Below are 23,887 nucleotides of genomic sequence, written 5' to 3'. Positions count from 1 at the left end.
AAATGCTAAAACAGTTTGATCATGTATTTAAATGCAAATGTTAATGGTGGCTAGCTGTAGCTGTTTCGATTTGCATTTGAATTTTATTACTATTTTGACCCTACTTTGTTTGACTTGACTTTGTTTTTATTTGATTTGTTTCCATCCTTTCTGTTTTAAGGAATATTGAAATTCTTTAGGACCAGTATTGGCTGGCTATTTTCTAGGAAATTTTGGACCGTTTCCATTACAAGTTTTAAAAAGATCCGTGTGTTTTCAAGAAAAGTCTTGCTATTATTCCTTGCACATGCAAATGATACAATAGATAAACCACAAATGGTACTATGATGACCGTACTGCAGTATGTTCTTTTTATTTAATAGTGTACAAAAACAAACCATCCGAGGATCAACACTACCGTGAAACTGGTTACTTGTTATTTAGGATCTGATAGGTTTTCTTCTACTATCCACAAAAACAGTTTGTTTTTGTGGTTGTTAACGATTGACAGCATTTCAAAACAATTATACAAACTGATATAAATTGTTTTAAACCGTTCTAAACCTTTTAAAATAAAAAACTAATTCCAGTTAGCGTTTGCGGATGGATAAATATTTATAAAATTAAATTTTATAAATATTTAAAAATTTAAGTCAAAATTTTTAAAATAAAATATTTAAAATAAAAATATATACACACTTTATATATTAATTTAAATTCACAAAAAGTATCAGAATTTATTTTATAAAAACTTTAAACTAAATATTCACTAGAATTTTTTAAAAACTAATATACATACATATATTAAGATATATACATGTATAAAACGAAACAAAATATTCTTTAAAAGTTTTAATATAATTTTCAAAAAAAAAATTATAACTTTCATTTAATTAAAAAATAAATAAATAAACATAATACTATTATTAATCATACTATATTAATAATTACTATATTTTATCACAATGGTATGTTTTATATTTTTATAATATATTTATATTAGTAATTTATTATTAAATCGTTGCAATATCTCATATTAAACTGTTGCAATATTTCATGTTCAACTACTCACAAATATTATGTAAACGCAAAAATTTCTAAACGTTGTGCTAGTCATACAAAACACTAAATAACGCTTGAAATCGCAATCGCTTGGATTTACAAACTCCTATGTCTGTAACCGCTGTATTTAAACTAGTAGGGACCTCAGTCATCAACGCATGAGGTTGTAATGTGGCCGAAATGTAAGAAACTATACAATATAATTTTAGATAACAGCACACTAGTAGAAGGTACAATCCGTAGAAAACAACGAACCGTTGTTTTAAAAGTTAACATGACATCCTATTTAAGCACTTACGGATATGCTGTTATAAATAAATCCCACCATGTATCAATTTTTATGCCGCGTTTCCCATTTCCTAATAATTTTTAGTTTAATTTGTTGATGATCATGTAGTCTATCATAACATTCTTGTAACTACGAATTGAATAGTTTTTTAAAAAATATAGAAATCAAAACATAGCGTAGGATAATATGATATAAACTTTGACGAACTGAAAGGACTATCTTTTGATTGTGTCACAGAGTTGGTCAAGTAATACAATTTATAATTTATTTTTGTACCTCCGGTCGTCGTTATGTACGAACTAGGTTTGTTTTTAATACTAAAAAAAAACAACAGTTTAGGTGTGAAAGTGAAAGTCCCCGTGGACATCCGATGAAGAAAGGTGTGAAAGTGAAAAAGTTATGGTTTCAAGATTAATGTATTTCAAACAAGCATGTCAGACATATTTAGAACATTATATTTATTGACAGCGTAGTTCTGTTTGGTGACAGGATCAAAAAATTCTACATAAGAAAAAAATTCCATCTTCCATTCCATGCGTAGTTTTAAAATTTTGATGGTGTAAAGACCTTTACTTCAGAAAAGAGAATTAACTGTAGAAACAATAAATTAAAAGACCACATGATCGACGGACCAGACTAAACTCAAATGAAGAAATCTTGTACTTTTGTCTAACGACTCATAACAATACAAATGTTTGAAAGAAACAACAAATTTCGTTAACTTTTTCTTACATTATTTGTTACATCATATTGCAGACGTATATAAGTGACGTCTTTGGTCCAACTGAGCAACCTTTCAACATTCAAGAATTCTCAACGTCATAAATCTACGATTTCGGGTACTTTGTGTATATATTTCTAAACTTTGAATCCTAGACAGGAATATCATTAACAACAAAGTACCTTTCCATTTAGCAAAAAAAAAAAAGTATCTGTGGATCCACTATATTAGCTATTAGTTACATATATCAAGATCTTGTACGGGAAAAAGGAAGAAGTCTTCGGAAACGTTACAAGCTTGACTCACGACTTCCACAACTTTGGTCACGCGTCAGTGATCTATACTATTAACTGAGAACTAAATTTGTTTATTTATTTTTATCATTTCCATGATTTTAGGTTGGGTCATTAATTTTAATAAATATTTTTAATTAGATTGATTAATGTTTTGATATCTTTAATGAATAATATATTATTTACTATTTAAATGATTACAATTTCTATTATAAATTTTATCTCAAAAAATCATGGAAAACATGTTTGAAAAAAAGAAGATAATTTCATATATTTATTTTGTGTTTATCTACATCTTTATTTCTCATTTGTTAATTTCTATAATTAGTAGTATATATACACATATAATAATTAAATTTGCTATTATACTAAAAGATTTGAAATAGTTTATAAAATAGTATAAAATTAATTCTGTACTTTTATTTTAAACTAATAGTACATTTATTCATAAGTATCTATGAAAAAATATATCTGTATGTGCGGACAAAACATTTAGTTTATATAAATATATAGAAAAAAAAAGAACAGGTCCAATATTTATGTTGCATCCAAATACCAAATGCATATAGGTCACTATTCCCATGTAATTTCTGCATGGTACTCATTCAATATATAAAAATACCCGACGTAAGCATTATTTCCCAACCAATAAATCTAAAATCATTAGTCAAAAGAAATAATAATCTAAAATCATATTTGAAGTTTTCAAATCACATGTTAGACATTTTATATATACACATCACCTTTGCAGAATTTATTCTGAATGAATCTAAAAATGTGAAAAACAGAATATTAAACGTAAGTGTTCCTTCGTCCCTGGATACATGTCAATTGTTCCAGCTAGGAACTCCCGGACGGAATCGAAGGTCATGGCTAAGAAAAGGTTTTGGGATTATGGTGAATGCAATGGGAGATTAGTTCAAACCAAATTAGGAATGTTTATGAAAGAGTGAAGCCACAAAACACCGATCTTACTCTTTAGAATGATCAAAACATTAGACAAAAAGAGAGGCACTCACACAAACCTGCAAAGGTAAGAATGAGAAGACAATTTTGGTCTAAGCATGATGCTGTGAAAGGAAGTCAAATACGGCAAAAAAACATAAACAAGGATGAAAAACAAAACTTAAAATAAATATATGAGTAATCTTGTGTACTAGTCTTTCTTAACCAAGGAAGATGAGGAAGTAAAAGAAGCAAAAAAACAGATAGTAATAAATAGGTGGACTAGTTAAGTTGCACTAAGCTTGGAACATATGAGCAAACAAGTGCGGTAAGAACTTTGTCTGCACATTCTCTGACATCTGCTGCTTTGAAGGATCCATCTACTCCAATGATGTAAGCTACTTCGCGAGTGGGGTTATCTATATCTGTGTCTTTATCAAAAACCACGGCGATTTTCTTCTCCTCGTCGATGAAGAAACCCGCAGATGGCGGAAACTGCCACATAGGGTGAATGAGCTGTCTGATATCCACCGATAAGAACACCTTGTTGTTCCAGGACACGGCGTTAGGCTCATCAATCTTATTGGAAATCCAGATCTCCAATGTCAATATATCCCAGGGCTGGAATAAAACCACAAGCTGATCTTTTCTAACACTAGAAAGACTCACAGTATCTTCACGACAAGCATCCTCAAAGGGAAGAGGCAAAGGCGGCCAGAATGTCTCTCTTGTGAAATCAAAACAGACTAAGAAACTATTATCGTGCCCTGAAGCAAACCAGTAGGTATTTCCCTTTAAAGATAGGCCACGTCCACCCCATCCTCCTATCATCCAGTCTCGAGGAAGGAGATCAAGAATCCTCCATGAATCAGAACTGAATTCGTAGATTTTGAACTCAACAAACCTAGTGGGAGAATCAATAAATCTCAAGACTTTGTGGGAATTACTGCTCCTGTCGTACCCAAGAGCATACCTATACTTGTTCACCAAGAGCTTAGGCTGTAAGTGGTAATTATGAGTGCACTCGATCCACCTGGTTTGCCCCCAATAAGGGTTCCAAACCACGAGCCTGGAGTGGTCTTTGGGAATGCATAACAATAAACCGTCGCAGTGAAAGATTTCACACACATCGATTTGATCTGAACCGTCTGGGCCAATAAGTTTAGCTTCAGGCTTTACACATGATCCAACGTTGTTGTTGGAAAGATTGAATCTCATCAAATAAACCCTATAATCCATCATCATCACCACAAGGGGGTCCTCCTTTGCTTCTTCTGCTACTTTTGCTTGATGAGCAAGGTGCTTCTTTGCAAATACGCCACATCTAGACAACCTGTTCCACTTTTTGCAAGTAGATCGGACTGGTCTCAGAGATGTCACCGGAATTCGACACAGCACCTCCTCAGCCACTTCGCTTGGAAGATCAGACATCTTCATCTTAATCTGAAAGAGAATCTATTTAATCCAAACTTGTCTCTATATTCCTTCTTGTCGGAAAAAAGTTAGGTCAACCTTCAATTAAACAAAAAACAAAACAAAGCAACTTACTTGTCCTCGTTGAGATTACAGATTTCCTCAGCTTCTCTAAAACAATTGAAGACGCAGAAACTCTCAAGGATAATGATTCGATTAAGACACAAAACAAAAACACAAACCCAACAAACTAATAAGGAGAGAAAATAAATATAAAAAGGAAATAGAGATATATTTTTCCTGTTTGTGATTCCTGGCCGCTGCTAGATAGATAGTAGATAACAACAACAACAACCGACACAAGGAGAGGATAGCGACCCAAAAATCTCAATCCGATTGGTTTCCACTAAAATTTAATTTAAAAGCCCAAATATCTTATCTAATTTGGGCCTTTAGATTTTTTCTTTTAATCTTATTTAAAATCAAATTATTTACATATTTGTTTCAATAAATTAATCAAAATCAATGGAAATCTTAATTACCATACATTATAAAAAATTTACAGTGACAGATTTCATAAAATAATTTCCTTATAAATTATAGTATTGTATTATTATTGTATTACATACCCAACACATTGATAATTTACATTACAACAAACAATTCTAGTGAATAGACATACATAACCAAAGCCCTCAGCCATTTGACCAAAAAAAAAACCAAAGCCCTCAGAAGAATTTATATTATTGTTTTTATTCATTAGAAGACATTTCTTGCTGCTAACTTTTAAACAACACTTTCAAGAACCCTGCTCCTTCTTCCTTGGCACCATCTCCATCTTCTTAGCGTTCGATAAGATCAACCCAATTTTTAATACTTTATTACAATCAGCTGGTCAAGTACTAAAGCGAATGCATACGGAAGAGAATGTTTTTACACAAAAGAAAAAAAAAAAGTAAACTCTCCTAATTAAAAAACCACCATGATGATTGTTAACCCATATGGCTAAGAAGATCAATAGGTGAGAGATATGAAGAATGGATATGCTATCAAGAAGACACTACGACAGTAAATCATAATTAGAACACAAACATAACAATAAACAAATGGAAAGAGATAAAAGTGACTTGCTAACCTTTTCCGCAAAAGCATATGTTTCCCAGCTGGTTTATTTAATGGTGGTTCAGTAATGAACTTTTTCCTGAAAAACAAAAACAGAACAAAAACATAACACAATAAGCAAATCAAAGTGTAAACATAAAATTTAGCTGTTCTGACAGACTCCATCCACACAAAACAACCTATTTTAAAAAATGAACCTTGAAGACCAAAACTATTCGTCCAATATATAAGCTCATTCCTGCAAAACAATACATGAAGTGAAAAAGTAATGTTTTGTCAAGTGTTTATTTATAAAGGTTTTTAGCAAGATATAGAGTAATGTTTTATATATCTGAGGCGAACACACTTAACGCGCAAGTTCTCTAGTAAAGCTCTTATTGTGATGTAAACAGATTTTATGAATTTTGAACAGCATCATTCTCAATCTTTGTTTGTGACTCAACATCAGGTAAGAAAAATAAGACCTTAGCTAAAATCTAAGTTTACAGGATCATTGAATGGAAAAACAATCAAAGTACATAGAATTGAACTGCTGATGACTACATATTGTTGTCTTACTCACTGAGTTCCATCAGTCCATCAATACTGGGAATCTAAAAAAAACTAAACTAACACTAACAGTAGACTTAAAACCCTATTCGCAAGAATAGCAAAAAACCATAAGAGTAAAGAGAAAAGAAAGCAAGACACATACTTTATGTGCTTTTAGGTTTGAGTGTGTTAATGGGATCGTAAGTGTAACGCCCCGATCCGCCAACGGCTAATGGGCCACCCACGCCCGCTCTCTCGGCCCGTGGGCCCCATCCCATCCGACGGTCGGTCGTTAATTTTTCTAAGGCTCGAAATCATTGTTTACTGACCCTGCAATCACCACCCGACCTTTTCCCATGTTTTGGCCTCACTTACACGGTATCGCGAATCACTTCCCGATAGGTCACCCATCCTTTCACTACTCCAGCCCAAGCACGCTTAACTCTGGAGTTCTAAACGGAGGTGTGACGGAAAAGGTAAGTCAACTTTGGTGACATAGGTAGCCAAATCAATTCTCTTAAGCCTTTTCACATATCACAACTCGGGATGTTACAATTCATCCCCTCTCAAAGAACGCAACGTCCTCGTTGCGCCCCACGACATGTCTTAAGATGCCTCTCAGGTCAGAACTGAGACGGCTAACCAGCTCTGATACCACTTGTAACGCCCCGATCCGCCAACGGCTAATGGGCCACCCACGCCCGCTCTCTCGGCCCGTGGGCCCCATCCCATCCGACGGTCGGTCGTTAATTTTTCTAAGGCTCGAAATCATTGTTTACTGACCCTGCAATCACCACCCGACCTTTTCCCATGTTTTGGCCTCACTTACACGGTATCGCGAATCACTTCCCGATAGGTCACCCATCCTTTCACTACTCCAGCCCAAGCACGCTTAACTCTGGAGTTCTAAACGGAGGTGTGACGGAAAAGGTAAGTCAACTTTGGTGACATAGGTAGCCAAATCAATTCTCTTAAGCCTTTTCACATATCACAACTCGGGATGTTACAGTAAGAGTCTCAGACACTTCTGCTGTGTACTCTTCTCATCCGTCTCTTCCTCTTTTTTCTTCAAATAAATCTGCAGACGCCCTGTAGCTTGGCCATTTCATAACATGGCTGTACTTTGTGGCTATCGCTTGCATACATGCAGATCTTGGCCCCTCAGATCCCATGTTCCTTTTCTATCTCAGAATCTTCTACATTTAGACATAGAGTTGTATGTATAAAGAAAAAGTTTGAACATGTATGAAAAAAAGGAAAATACAATTGACCATTGTTTGTAATGAGGATTATTCCCCTTGCAAGGGCTTTGGCTACACACAAATGTGTGATCAAATAATTTACGTATGAAAACTATAGATAATACTCATACGTATGAGTGTATGATATATATGCTTACTTTGTGGCCAGTGAACAATAGTTCTCCATGTCAAAGAGCGGTTATGGATTTTTGTTATCGGCGACGAAGATATGAGTTGGGAAGAGATGTGGAAGACGGACATAACCTCAAATGTCTCTGGTTGGACTGCCTCGGTCACTGAGCCAACTCAAAGGAGCGAGTTGAACAAACCTCTCCTCAACTCTCCTGCCATGTGTCACTGTCGCAGGGCATCAGCTTCTCCTCCGCTAAGTTCACATGAACTGGAATTAGAATCAGAACTCCACGCGTACACGGTTGTAGTCGCTCAAGTAAACTACAGACACAACCATCCCTCAGTTCTCAAATGTATCTTAGAATGTACTCTTATAAACTGAAACCTGAAAATTAATTACATCAAAAGTAATATACATATTTTTGAACTGACTAATAGTATAAACACACACAATAAGAGTGATAACAGACTTCTCAAGGCAAAGAATCATGGTGATCCTAAGGGTCTAGATTCTCTAACATCCACAAAAAAATATAAAGACTACCAGTTTATGTATTAAACAACTATTGTAGGTAGCAGAGTACACAACCTTGGAGGCTTTAAAGATGGCATGATGGGCTTCATCAGAAGTAGAACGTCAGAGAGCAAACTGCATCACTGAATGTGACATTTATTAATCTCACTTACAATCACGCAATACCCAACTATTCATAAATACAAAAAAAAAAAGAAACACACCTTCCATGGTGTATAAATTGTTGTATGAACTCGTTAGATTTGATATTTTCATGTTTTGTTTAACAATAGTTTCTTGTGCTTCCTCCCATTCTTTCCTTCTTTGTATCAGACAAAATAGTCCGTATTTAGATCAGCATTTCTAATAAGAGTCAAAAACTGACTAATATTAACCATTAAAATCACAAATTAAATATAAACATAATTATAATATTAATTTTTAATAATCTAAATTTGGATTAAGAGAACATAAACAAATTAAAATATTAAATAAAAACATCATTATTTACCGTATTTTAACAAAATAAAAGTCTACCAAAAATTTGTGTTCTCTTTCATTGATTGACCATGTTGTTGGAATTGATGCATTTTCCAATCCTCTATATAAGTTTTGTTTTTGTTTTTTTAATTGTTATAATTCTGTTTTAATACTTTTGAAATGTAAACAAACATGAAATGTTATATATTAGATTATGCTATTTAAATTTCTCAAAATAATTCATAAATTTTATAAATTGAAGTTAATGTTAATTTGATTTGAATAAATGATAGTTATTCTTCAATATAGCTTGAAACATATATTTATATATTCATGAAATTTTAATATATGAGTAATGTTGCAAAATATTATAAAAAGGTTGAGATGTTATAATTTTAAAGAAACTGGATTGTGCCATTATCCTAACTGAATCTTTTGTTTTCCTGAACACCATTCTATATGGATCGAAGTAAATCAAGATCAAATTCAGATCTTCAAGTTTATATTTGACATTGTATTGAGAAGTTTCTAACAAAGTAAAAGAAACAATGATCATTTTATAAATCTTTTGGTTTTATAGAATTCATTATTGATAAAAGTATAATTTCTTTTTGTAGGAATACAAATTCACCATACTGACATAATCACATTAATTCTTTTTGGTTTCATCTTCTTTCCACATATCTTTATGGTCAATTACATTTGTTTAGTTGTTTTTTCGGTGGTATAAATTCTTACGTTTTGTAAATCTTTCAACAGTTATGTATTGATATTCATGTTTTGAAATGAATTTCTTTCACACTATCTAATCTATTAAAACAGAGTCCTATTTTTTATCTACCTAAGAAAGTTCATTTTAAATTTTGGACTCTTTCAGTTTTCTTAGTATGTTACCTTATATATAGTTATCATAATAACTAACTAAATAATATAACAAGATCACTTTAATTAAACCAGCATTTAATATAGTGAAACCATCTGATATTATATGTTAACCGTGTCACTTAAACTATACCAAAAAATAATTTACTCAAACCATCGAATCTTGACAGATATATTATTTACTATTATAAGATCAATATAATAACTCTAATTGGACATCATGTCCAATATATTATCGTGACAGATTCTCCTAAGTTCACTACCTGCAACATAAAATATTAAATTATGAGTTATTTGGTTCATCTTTCACTAAACAGAACATTCCAATATATGAAAAAGTCAATTTATAACTACAACATATAAGCTACAATCAAATAGAGTTTAGATCATGTTCAGTTTAGTTTTACTATTAAACCCAAAGATGAAATTAATTACTTGCATTTATATTAGGGGTTAGCGTTCGGATATCCGTTCGGGTTCGGATTGGGTATTTCAGATTTTCGGATATTTCGGCATAGGAGTATAGAATCCATTCGGGTATTTTTGTATTTTGGATCGGGTTCAGATATTTTTAGTTCGGGTTCGGTTATTTCGGGTCGGGTTTTCGGATATTTAGGTTTTAGAAAAAAATAAATTCTTCATTTCTCAAGTTTTTTGTATTTAAAAATATAACTTTTACTTTACTGATATTTTATTTTAATAGATTGAATGATTTGAAGATAAAATGTTAAAAATAAAAGAAACTAATTTGATTATTGTTTCTAAATTTTAATGTAACTTTTGCTAATGCATGAAGCAAATATTTTGACATACATTTTAAGTAAGTAAAAATCCATTTCTTGGAATTATATGTATGTTATCTAATTTTTGAACCATGTGAATAATCAATATATAAACATTTTGAATAAAATTAGAGAAGTAAACTAGGAATATGGGGTTAAGGATACATAAGTTCGGTTATCTTTGGATATCTATTCGGGTTCGGGTATTATATGTTCGGATTTAGATATCCAATCTCTTTTAATTCAATACCCGTTCGTAAAAAAAGAGTAGATAATTGAACTACAAATATAGTAAACACTTAAAGACTAATATATTTTTTTACTAATAAAAATTTATAAAATAATTCCGCCTTTGAAAAAGACGGGTCAAAATCTAGTTTTTTGTTAAGTTAACACGACTGATATGAAATGTGTAGACCAACCTATTTTTCTCTCCCACCTCTAGTCTTTGGTATTTCAAGACCGGCTCGGCAAAAAAATAGCGCACTAAACTTAATTTACGTTAATCCAGTTGTAACGGTCTATGAATCCTAGTGAGTGATAGAGATAGAGTCCTTCAAGTGGTGCTGGGCCGAACCGAACATTGCTGGTCTCGAAGGGGACGATTGATGTCGATCGTATATGGCGACAATATCTTCTTGGGTCAACTAATCATCGTCTAATGTTTCCTACGTCTTGAAGATGAAAAACCATATAATCTTTTTTTTTAACAATAGCCATGAATCAATATGGTAAAAAAATGGATCTTAGTAAACGTGGTTATATTTATAGATTTTTATAGTGCTCACCAAGATAATGTTAGATTAATTAAGGATAATAATCCAATATATCCTTCTCACTTTCCAAAATTTCTCTTTTATCTCTGTTATGAAAAGTATTTATTTTTGAATTTTTTCAACCAAAATGCTAGAAAATTAAATATAGTGTTATCCCTAATGAATCTTGATTTTTACTAACCCAACAATGTGTATATCAGATCTTCAATCAATTTTGAACTTGAATATAAAAGTAAAATGGTGACAAATGGTTAATTTCCATCATTGATTTTTTTCCAACTTGCATTTGTTTCTTAATTAAGCGTATTAAGTCATGTTTATCACTAAACCATGATGAAATATGTGTTTCAGTTTTCTAGTATAATATAATAATTATTATAAAAGGATATGAATGGGGAAATACAATTAAAATTATAATAGAAGATATTAGGAACATTTTTTTCTTTTGTTACTTATAATAGAAGATAATAATTAAACAAAAGGAAAAACATAGTATACATGTTTTAAAATATTTGTACTTATAAGAAAATAGTTCTTTTTGTTACTATCATAATATAATAGGTATAAAATCTGTAGTATATAGGAAAATAAGTTTTTTCTTATTACTATCATAATACAGTGTGGATTCTTATCTCTTATATTAAAGAGAGTATGGATTTTTTTATTTATTTTTTCTCAAAAGAACATACAAAAATCTAATTATATAAGTAGAGTTTGAATCCTTCCTAGAGTGTCCACCTAGGATTTCAGCTCACTAATTAGTGCCCTGTGAGAGGGACATCTGTCCTAGCTTACAAAACTATGAGTTTCATTTATTTAGTTTACAATTGAACTAGGTGATTTTTCCGTGCTCATGCACGGGTATAAATATTATAAAATAAATATATTATAATAACTGATTGCTATATACTTTAATTTTAAATTAATTTATAATTTTATGCATAATTTATATTAATAATATTACATTACTTTAATTAGATATATGATTTTAGATATGTTATATCTAGTCAATTTTTTTACAGCCGATTTAGTTAACATTTAGGTATATTGAACTGCATTTATTTCTCTGAATTTAACTATAATATGTTTTATTATAAATATATTAATATATAATATATAATATTATATGTTTTATGTTTTAGGTAGGAGTAATTAATATATAAACAATATATATATATATATATATAATATTAAGTTAAATCAAATTAATTTTATTTATCATTTAAAGTTTAAATGTGCATGCATGATCATAATATTTATCAAATTATATGTTCATTTTTACAAAATATATATAAAAAGTTACATACATAAGTAACTGATACATTTTTGGAAATTCATGAACACATATCAATATTTATAATAATTAAAATATTTTATAAATTCTAAATAACTTTATGTCTTATATTTATTGAAAGGAAAACTAAAATTTATTTTAAATAATTTAAAAGTTAGAATTCATAATGACTTTTGTATTTTAACTATGATTATATTAAACTCCACAAACATAAAAACATAAAATTTAAAAGAAATTTAGTATTAGGAAAACATATAATTGTAATAATTAAAGTATAATATATATACCTCGTTAAAGTATATATTGTTATGTTATTTAAAATATTTTATAATTATTTTATCAAAAGATGTTTATTGTTAAAATGATATTTTTTAATATCTCTTAAAAATAATCAGTAAAAATTGTGATTATATTTGAGAAATCATATTATATAAGTAAAATATAATTTATAAATATTTTTGTTGTAATTTAAAGATATTAAATTCAACTAAATATATGAAAAATAAATAAAACATTTCAATAATACTAACTATAAACTATTTCTAGTCAATTAAACATATATGAGTTTATGTGACTTAATTATTTTATGTACTCATCTAAGAAATCAGATAGATGTATCAAAATATTTCTATTACTTTGAAAATATATATATTTTTTATTGTTTAAAATTATGTTTTAAAATAAATAATATTTCTTTTTCTAATATCAAAATTGTCTTTCTGAAATTTGTTTTTATGAAATCATATTATATACAAAAATATTTTTTCATCTGAGAAGCAATAGATATAAAGCAAATATTTTACTACTTCAAAATTATATTTTATGTTATTTAAAAATATTTTTAAAATAGAATATTACTATCTTGTGAAATTTCCTTTTTAATGAAATCATATTATTTATACTTATATTTTTGTTTTTAAATTCAATTTTTAAGATTTATAAATCTTTCCTTTTTTAATATATATGTTATATGAAAAATTTTAAAAAGGAAACTAAATAAAAAATATTTAAGTGTAATATTTTCAATTCATTAAGGATATCAATGTAATCAACCATCGTGAGAGTTAACATTATAAGAATATTATAGAGATAGAGATTCGGCTTCGTTTTGTACATGAACTTAACATTTTGCTCAATAAATCCAGCCTATATCGAGAAACCGTGATGGTTACAATACGCGCCGCATCGTTCTCCCCAACTCCACCTTCTCCGCTAATACAAACATTTAGATTCCAGAGATTTTTTTGATTAAAAAAATTCCAAAGATTTAGATTCTGGAGAAGAATTTCTTCGTAGGCTTTACGTCGTGTCGTTTGATCTACTTACAAAACAATAGAGATGTTCTCAGTTACAGATTCATCGCATTAACGTCCTTCTTAATTACATCAACCACGATCTAGCCTTTAATGTGTGTTCATCCTCTACAAGGCCTTCTATCTGCGAGTATAAAAAGCTTAGTCTCCCTCATTATATTTCCTTGCATCATTTATAAGAAGGGATGATCCAGATCGTCTCTGCTGGTGGAGAGATAGAAAGAGTGTCTAAACTTAACAAGGTTTCTTCATCTTCTTCATAATCTTCAAGCTACGGTGCTTCCGTGAATATTGAGGAGATTAGAGATGGAGGTAGTGGCGTCGTCAATGGCATTAGCAGATCAGAGTCTGTTGTTGCCGATATGCTGTGGGCCACATGGAATGCCCATTTGGAACGGACCAATTTGATCTGAACAATTTGGTCTGGTACAATTTAGGCTTAAAAAAATAGTGTCCATTTGAACTGCTATGTGCATTTGGACATGCCTATTTGGATTTGGACAGCCCAATTGCATCTCTAGCTGTGGCTGAATCTTCAGATAGAATTGGATAGGCTAAAAGTCGATTCATTTGTTTGCATTCCCATCTGTTATGATGATTTTGAACCATAGTCATCATCGAAGCCTAGGCTACGCTAATCAAAGACGGAGGGACAACTGAGAGTTACTCAAAATTCCTGCCTATCCAAAGATATTCGATGACAAAAACTCTGTAGGGAAGATGTACCTCTTCTGCTATCAGGTTTTTTTTTTTGCTCCTATTTTTAGTTATGTTACATGTTATTCTTATGACTCATATTTTTCGGCGAGCTATTACGCTCACGCTTACATTACTCTAACTGTTACATAAGCAGTGAAAGTCGACTTTTAGGGTCAATGCCCACGGGGATCATTACTATGTAATGTTTATCAATCACTTTGAATATCAAGAAAGACCGGAAAAATATACATTCTCTTTTGAACGCTCATGATAAGGCGATACTGAGTTGTCATTTGCTAACGAGTCTTTTAAAATTGTGCGAGTTAGATTTGACTGAAGTTTGTAACTTTTCCAGAATTAGCTCTTATAAATGGTGAAATTTTAGAGGATCTTTAACTTTTCTAAAGGATGTTGATTTATATAATCTATCATCTCTATAATGAATGGTTAACCCTCTTGGAATCAGTGAAGAATAAATGAGTGCCATTATCTAGAAAGTTTGTTAATAGTTTTGTGGCACATGTTTTGAGTCATATATTAATTAAGAGGCAGTGTTGATTTGAAGTTAGCACGACAGAAGAGTGCTACAGTCTCCTCCAATTCACCTCTCTGCATCCTCATTACAATCCTGGTATACATTGTTCAAATTGTGTGAGCTGGTTTTGGTCCTGGAACTTTGTGTTCAAATCCTTGAATATCGTGACAAAGAATGGATAGCATTTGTTTTATTTTCAGCTACATATGTCTGTAATAAAGAAAACTGTGAAGAAGACTTTTAGTTCTTTGTGTAGACAACATTGTAAGACTTTCTGCTTCTGTTTTTAACTCTGCTACTTTCGTTGTTGCTATTCATAATATATGTTTTGGTAAAGAAAGAAAACTTGCAAATTTACGTACGGGATGCCACACAAACCATGATTCTTATTTGAACCACTCTTCTACTTATATGAACTAACTATCCCGGACCATTGTTGCACCGGAACACAAGATTGACTTCCATTTGTTGAACTTGAACCTATGGTAATGCAGGTAGACATATTACAAGTACTCTTAGAAGGCAAAAGTTTGTAACAACATATTTGGTTGAAGTTGTTCCTGCGTCGTTTATACTAAAGATTCTGTTTTATTTTTGAAATTTCTAGGTGATATATAGTAGCTTTTTGAGATCAAGTCACTTCAGTAAGACACTGCTTGAAATTGTATATTATTACATATGTTCAAAGGGGGTTCTAGGTCGGAAGTCACAGAAAGACAAAATGGTTTCGTATATCTTTATTATAAACAAAATAAACAACACTAGCAGAACACAGATTAGTGTGACTTTGTCATCTATCAGAGGGAAGGTATCTTTGATATACATAGATTTGGACCTCACAGCAATTTCACAGATGTCGACCACGTGACCCAGTCTCATTTTTTTCACTCAATAACAAACATGTTGCTAAGGCTTTTGTGGGAACCAAGCTGATATGCTCTTTCATTATTGGTTTCGTGTCAGTTGAGATTTGTGAGGAACGTTACAACTTACAACCAAGTTTTTAATCAGTTGGGTATATTGTAGTTAGTTTGCAAATGTAGAAAAATCTCCGGAAAACACGTTTATGCGTACCGGAGCTGGATATGTTCAAATGTGGCCAAAAATTTACTCTACTTACCTCCATAGAAATGAAATAGTTTGATGATGACTCAACATTGAAGCTTACTTTTTTATACTCAACTAGCTCTTTCACGGGTACAAATATACTTCCATGCAAATAATAAACATCTCTTAGGGGGTGTATTCAATTTAACATTTGATGTGATTTGATTTTTAATAGAGTTTTAGATTATTTTAATAAGTTGCAGAGATTTAGGTGATTTTTGTTAAACTACTCTAGAATATCACCTAAAACCATGAGATTTGAGTTTTAATTTTTTTTAACTAAGAAACTCCACCCAAACACCCTAAAATCACCTCAAAACTTTAAAACTCCACAACTTAAAATATTTTCAATAACAGTGGATTTCAGAGTACTTTACGAAATGTCAAGTTCAATAACAGTGGATTTTAAATGAGTTTTTAAAATTCATGTTTGAATAACAGTGGATTTGTCATTTTAATACAAATCACCTCAAACTCTCGGTTGAATACACCCCCCTTAGAATCTCATAATCTGTAAGATTTTCAAGATATTACAAAATTAAACAAAACATACATTTTATAACTTGCAATAAATATTTAGTTTCAGCAAATAGCAACAATCACAACAATAAATATTAGATTTTTATACTATCTACCAAATTTTAGAAAACAAGTTTTATATCTATTTACTTTAAATATTATCTAAATCAATAGTTTTAAAATAAAACATATAAGAGAAAAAAGTAACAATACATTCAGAAACAAATGTATAATATACAAAAATAGTTCCTAATTTATGCATTGAACTTCAAATTAATTTCTTATTTATGTTGTGAACTTTAAATTATCATCCAAGTAATTTAATATAAATATTTCATTATATAAGTAATATAAACATTACAATGAAATTATTTAAGAAAAATATATTTTATATATTTTTGATTTATTCATTCGTCCGTCCGTAGGACAGGCTTACCCTAGTTATATATATAATTCAGTTTTTGGATTCAGCTGTAGAAGGACGTATTCAGAAAATCGAAAAACGAGAAGAAGGCACCAATGAAGCGAAGGCATACATGAGTGTGTTGAGACTTGTTATTGCAGTTTTGTAGTTTTCTGCACCAAGAAAAAAACTGCAATAACAAGTCTCAACACACTCATGTATGCATTCGCTTCATTGATGTCTTCTTCGCAAGAGCTGTTCTCCTCACAAATCACAGGAGACAGCTCTAGATTTTTTAGCTTTCTTGTGTCAATACAAAAAAGTTATTAGACATTTGATGTAATTTAAAGATTAAAAGCTAGTCCATGCATGAGATTACCACTTACCTCCATAAACTATATACATTTCATGTAGCTTATCTGAAGAAATGATCCAATAAACTACTTAGACATGTAGTATTATAAGGTGACACAACGATAGAGCTGTAAACTGGGCGAGTCCACGTCCATTAGCCCGTATCCATTTGTCCATTTATTGTTTGTGGACAGAGAGTGACCATGTCCATTAGAACCATGTCCATTAAGAACCATATCCACTAAAACCCATATTTTTATGGGCTGCCACAAAGTCCATAATGGACCATATATGAAAACTTTAGATTTTAATTTATAAGCCTACAATTATATATATAAGTTCATAATTTGGCGGGATAACCTGATTTTACGGTTTTGGCGAGAAAACCCGATTTTGCGATTTTGATGGAAAAAATTGATTTTGCGGTTTTGGCGGAAAAAATGATTTTGCGGTTTTGGCGGGAAAATTGATTTTGCGGTTTTGGCTGGAAAAATCGATTTTGCAGTTTTGGCGGGAAAACCCGATTTTGCGGTTTTGGCGGGAAACCCCGATTTTGCGGTTTTGGCGGGAAAAATCGATTTTGCAGTTTTCGCGGGAAAAATCGATTTTGCGGGTTTGGCGGGAAATCCCGATTTTGCGGTTTTGGCGGAAAAACCCGATTTTGCGGTTTTGGCGGGAAAACCCGATTTTGCGGTTTTGGCCGGAAACCCCGATTTTGCGGTTTTGGCGGGAAAAATCGATTTTGCGGTTTTGGCGGGAAACACAATTTTATGATTCGGCGGGAAAATTCGATTTTACGGTTTTGACGGGAAAACCTGATCTTGTGGTTTTGACGGGAAAATCCGATTTTGCAGTTTTAACGGAAAATTGATTTTGCGATTTTAGCGGAAATACTCGATTTTGCGGTTATGTCGGGAAAAATCGATTTTTTAGTTCTGGCATGAAAATTCAACTTTTAGAAATCCTAACATTTTGAGAGGAAAACTCAATTTTTAAAACCTTAGTTTTGGAGTCCATTGGACAGTCCATGTCCATAATGTCCAAAACCATATAAACCACTTTTTAAATGGTCATCCAAATTTTGTCCATTTAAAACCCATGGAAAATATGGGTTTGTCCATATTAAGTCCATTTAAATATGGACATGGACGACCAATGGACGACCCGTCCATTTGACACCTATACACAACGAGGACATGGGGGATAAAACTCACCAAACTCTTCATCTATAATCATTGAGAAACCTAAGAACTCACCAAAGTCATCATCTATAAACTATAATCATTGCCAATCAACACAACAAATCGATATTTTGTTGTAAAAGCTATCTGCTTTAAAGGCATTAGAAATACAAAACAAATAAGGACAGGACCAACCCATTTTTAAATTTAAGCAAAATAAGACGCTCGGATATGTCTCTATGCGGAACATGTTAACTAAAGAACAGAGCAACAAGTCCAAACAAAGAGTTGGTATTTTGGCAAGAGTGCTTGAGGATCAGAGAATGGAGAGAAATCAGAGAATGGAGAGAAATCAGAGAATGCATGCAAATCAATTTCGATCATTTGATTCTCTCTTCTCAATCATCGATCATCAAGTAAGGAACAAGATGCAGAGTTTTAGGTAAACAAATCCGAGGGTTTCATCGGCCATGATGCAGCTCTGGCTACGGTGATCTCCTTCGGTGATCTCTCTAGCGATCGGGACTCCTCCGATCTGATCCGTGGCTATGGCGTAAGAGAAGAAAGGGAAATTATGGGCTGGGCCGAACTTTCCATTTTACTAAAGGGTTATTGGGTTTTATTATATCAGTTTTACTGGGCTGGGCTCTTAAAACTACTGCCTTAGGGCTTTTGTAAACTCTTTTATTTTTTCTGTATCAATACCATTAATGTTTTATCATTCCTGAATTATACCCTTAATGAATATTTTAAATTTTCCAAAAATGTCTTTAATGATATGAACAAACTAAAAAATTCATTAATGGCATTATGGTCTTTCGATTTTGTGGGCCAATTTCTACATTTAGATGAGTTTGCTAACTAATTAAATGGCTTATGTTTTTATATAATCAAATTCAAATTTCATAAACTTTTTAATATCAATATTACAAATTAAAGTCTGCAATAATTTTAATAAGTTGATATTAGAGATTGAAATTCTACATGAGGATGAGACTTAATCAAAAATATTATTGGCCAGTTTATATGTTTAGCAATATTTTATATAAATTATAAATCTTTAAAATTATATAATAGCCCAAGTAAATATTTCGGATAAAACCAATGTTTTGAAAACCGACCCGGACAGTGAACCGGACGATTTACCGGGTTATTGGGTCATTGAGTCGACCGCAGGTAACCGCGGGTGAACCGCAGATTAATAAATAAATTAGTTTTATTATATAATAATATATTAGCTAATAAAATAAAAAAATAAAAATATATAAAACTAAAGTTACTACTTTCTAAATATCTTTAAAACATAAAATAATAATTTGGATATGTATATATTTTATGTTTAATAAACATTTAGAATACTTAACTTAATTTTTTATATTTTTATTTTCATTTGATATACAACTAAAAAAAATTATCTAATGGTTCAACCGGTGGTTCAACCGGTACCGGGTTTTGGGTTTTAGTTGGTTTGAGCGGGTTTTTGCGGGTTTTTAAATTTTGGGGTTTCTACAAACCCAACCCGAATTTTTTTTCGGTCGCCGGATTTTCCGATTCAACCGCGGGTCCGGGTCGGATTTCAAAACACTGGATAAAACTATTATTTAATTTATTTACAAACATAAAATGGTTGTGACGCATTTTAAATTTCGTCATACTGTACACACTGTAACAAATCCACATAATTGAGACTTGATCATGTCACAGTTTATATAATTAAAACGAAGAATTATCAATCTTTATATTGAAAAAACAACAAAAAAAAATATTCGCCCTTTTAAGACGGGTCAGAATCTAGTTTTAATTATAATGAAAGCCAGTTTAAAAAAAAAAAGAGTGCTTGAGGATGACCAGTAAATCCATCCAAAATCTATATATATAAAGAAGAGTGTTTCTCTCCCAATGTGACAACTAGGATGCCAGGCTGGAAATTGCCCTCTTATGGTGATGACAGCTAGGATCCGCTGCGTTTCATTTAACTTATTATTATGTATACATGTGGGCTTCGTAGTTTTTTGGGCCCTTATTATCCATACTTAACCAGCCCGTAAAAGTAATACCGTTTTTGAGATGAGGGTTGAACCCCTCTTCTCTTCATCTCCGCGATTCGAGATCAACACCCGATCTGAGTTTTGAAAGCGTTGATTCTTCTTCTTCCAAACAATCAGAAGAGTAACCAGTTACAGATTAACCAAGTTTCATGTTTAGATCTTCACTGAATTCTGTTTAGGTTTAGCGTTGTTTGGTTCTTGATTCATCTTCTCTTTTAGGGGTTAAAATTTGCATTAACTATTTCGATCCACTGAACCACACACATTCAATGACTCTTCCAAGCAATTAATCTCCGCTTATAAAAGGAAGGTAAGCCTCATCCCTTGAAAATCATCTTCACATATCAATAGCAACATAAATCTCAGTTGCGGTATATTTTTTTTCCAAAGACGCATCTTATGATGGTGTTGTTGTATGATTTTGTTACGGTTTCTTTGTGTTTAATCAGATTAAATATGACCCCCACTATGAGTTCTTCAATGCTTGGTCTGCGTCGGCGAAGCTCTGTTAGATTGGGTACAAATATCTCCATATTTCTCTTCTCGAATTCATCCTCTCATCATCTCTCTTCGCATATCTCTCTTGGTTATACTAATTTGCTTTGTCTTGGCTAACTCCAAGGTGTTCTTCTCCGATTTGAAGGTCGGGAAGTGTTCATCAATTGTGGAGGCACGGCTGCTTCGTTTCTGGGAAGCGAGGAATGTGAAGCGCGATGGGGAGCTCAAGTGGTTGGATTTGTTCCTGGTAGATGTAAACGTAAGCTCTTTTCCAGGTCTTTATTTATTTTCGATTTTGATTTTTGCGGCAAAGTTTCATCTGTTTATAAACGTTGGGATTCCATTTTTTATATTCTTATATTCAGATTTATGCTCATGAAAATTAGGTTGAATGATTTCTCCGGCGCAACTCTCTCTCTCTCTGTTTTATGAACGCTGTGTTTCCAGTTCTTTGTATTTAATGGTTTTTATTTTTGCTTTCCGTGATGTGATTTTTCCGGCGACTCTCTCTTTGTTTACTAACGCTGTCTCAAACACAGGTAATGCTGCTCTTTCTGTTCTTCTGACTACCGGATTAGATATATGATATACTTCTTCCTACAGATCTTACTGTTGAGATAACTGCTTGAAGAGTACTGTCACTGACCCTGTTCAAGACAATAATCATGTTATGGCAACCATTAAGATGGACAAGTAAGTTACTTGAACTTTAGTAAGATTGGCAAGAATTTCTTACTTTATCTGCGTATTGTTTTAACCTAATAACTACATTTTGGTCACCAATATATGTACGTGTGTTATCAGTGACATGTCTGTGACTATGAGTCTCTTTGACTCTCAGGTTGTTAAGCGCCACAATCAACTAGAAATGAAGCGAGGTGACCCAAGGGTTGTGGTTGCAACCAGCGTCAACCCCAAGATTGTGGGAGGTAAGCAACCAAGCTGAAACCTACATGGCCAGTTGTTTAGGGATGTTCACAGCATTAACCCTCTGTTCATCATGCAGCCCGTCTGTGTTAGATTGCCACCACCGGCACACACTTATATTTTGACAAGGAAACACCTGCAGGAGATTTTTTTTCTACAGGTAACATCTTGAGAATCGTTGTCTCTATACATTTACTAATTTGGTGAGATTCAAAATGTTTATAGCTAAGCCTAACAACTTTATCAATTATGCAGGTTGGTCGCGCAAGACAGGACTTGCACCAGCAGCTCCACTGCTAAGGGGCAATGCTAAGGTGGAATCTCTGAGCATAGCGGTGCTCAATGATTTTGTCATCGCTGCTCCCTCTCAGGCATGTTAACCAGAATTTAAATGTTTTAGTACTGAATGTGAAAGTTTCTGTGTAATTCTGATTCTCCGACAATGTAGGCAATTGATTTTATCTGTACCGATTCCTGCTCAAACTGTGCCAAGAAACTTTAGCTCCTTGACTCATCTTTCGCATGTGTTAGAAGTACAAACATTAAAATAACAAGCTCACAAATCTGGTATAGAAATTCAGCAATTACTTGACTAACAAGCTATTACTAAAACCATCCAAAAATTAAAAAAAATATCATTCAACAACCTAAGTTTCCATTACAAACAATGTTTGGTAGAAAAAAAGGTTCACACACGATTCACAAACCCAAACAATAACACCTTAACAAAGTATAAAACTCAAATCTTGAGCAGTTTTATGATACAATATAAGATTTGATTTATCAGACCGCAATGCAAAAATGAAGAGACAGACTAATGCAAAATCAAAAAAAAAAAACAAGTTTAAAGATTTGTCAAAACTTTTCACAGACCAGCAAATAGGATTTAAATAGACCAATACTTCTATTTCTTAAGCTCCATTCCATCTGGTCGAATGCTCTCCTCCACTTACCGAGTCTCAAGTCTCAAACTCTTTCCAGTTTGGATAGCAACGTCCTGTTCGACCCTTCCTGACAAACTGAAACCACCCAAAAAGCTATATCTTTAGTCAAAATAATAAATAAGTTCTGAAATCTAAAGACAGATTGATCAGCTCACAAATGGGATCGATGCGACCAGTGGTAGATGTATGGGTGTGTTATCTAACCATGTTAACAACCACTGAGGAGTGCCATATAAACAACATCAAGGATTGATGCGACCAGTGGCGGGGGTGCGGCTAAAGTTTCTTTGTGCGACCATGTGTATTTTGGAAACTGAAGTTTCTTTGCACCTTAAAAAAAGATTTGGTGATATGTTATACATTAATTAGTTTATTAACCCCTCTAAATTTGCTAAACATCTACTTGAGTCTTGAACCAATAATTTTTCCATTCCCCTTCATTCTCTAATATCTATTATTAAAATTATTCAGATATTAATTTTTTTTTCTTATTTTCAGAAGCTTTTTCTATTTTCTGCACTTTAAATACAGTTTTCCTTACATAAGCTTATAAATATTTAAAACATTTGTCATATTGTAAACATTATCTTTAGAAACTAATTAAATTTTTTTTGTTTATTAATCATTTAAATGGATATATTTAATAAATTAAAATCAGTTTATAAAAAAAACTATAACAATTAATAAATTTAAGAAACAAACTTCTTCATTATCTACATTTATATGTATGCTAAATTATTATAATTCAAATGTGTATAAAATTAAAATATATAAAATAACTATTATAACTTCCCGCCCGTAGGGCGGGCCGACCCTAGTAACTTATAATTTGTGGGCCTATATCCTCGAAGACAATGACAAATCAAGAGTTTCAATTATTGAAGACACAACACCATTAAGAGG

At 32.0% G+C, this 23,887-nt stretch overlaps 1 protein-coding gene and 1 long non-coding RNA gene across 6 annotated transcripts; one reads left to right on the top strand and one right to left on the bottom strand.

Annotated features, from left to right (window-relative positions):
- Positions 1–3,455: 3,455 nt before the first annotated feature.
- Positions 3,456–5,027, bottom strand: LOC108831004 (F-box protein At3g19470). The gene is made up of 2 exons (XM_057003019.1): positions 4,838–5,027; positions 3,456–4,732 (listed from the first exon to the last, which is right to left on the bottom strand). Exon 2 carries the CDS (start codon positions 4,724–4,726, stop codon positions 3,572–3,574), a length of 1,155 nt encoding a protein of 384 aa, XP_056858999.1. The 5' UTR covers positions 4,727–4,732; positions 4,838–5,027; the 3' UTR covers positions 3,456–3,571.
- Positions 5,028–20,576: 15,549 nt separating this feature from the next.
- On the top strand, positions 20,577–22,556 carry LOC108831003 (uncharacterized). 5 transcript variants are annotated; one of them, XR_008938861.1, is made up of 8 exons: positions 20,583–20,736; positions 20,835–20,925; positions 21,065–21,132; positions 21,238–21,372; positions 21,653–21,806; positions 21,955–22,042; positions 22,120–22,200; positions 22,296–22,556. It is a non-coding gene; the product is annotated as an uncharacterized LOC108831003 (long non-coding RNA). The 5 variants fall into 5 exon arrangements; XR_008938860.1 differs by having other exon boundaries at positions 20,583–20,743; XR_008938863.1 differs by having other exon boundaries at positions 20,577–20,925; positions 21,918–22,042.
- The last annotated feature ends 1,331 nt before the right edge of the window (positions 22,557–23,887 follow it).

The sequence above is a fragment of the Raphanus sativus genome, chromosome 2, assembly GCF_000801105.2.
Source record: "Raphanus sativus cultivar WK10039 chromosome 2, ASM80110v3, whole genome shotgun sequence".
Classification (NCBI taxonomy): domain Eukaryota; kingdom Viridiplantae; phylum Streptophyta; class Magnoliopsida; order Brassicales; family Brassicaceae; genus Raphanus; species Raphanus sativus.
Note: the sequence above shows the minus strand (reverse complement) of the source record. Positions and strands in the feature narration are given on the sequence as shown.

Bases quoted from the DNA above. Each gene is read 5' to 3' on its own strand.
- LOC108831004 (XM_057003019.1), bottom strand. From the start codon at position 4,726: ATGAAGATGTCTGATCTTCCAAGCGAAGTGGCTGAGGAGGTGCTGTGT.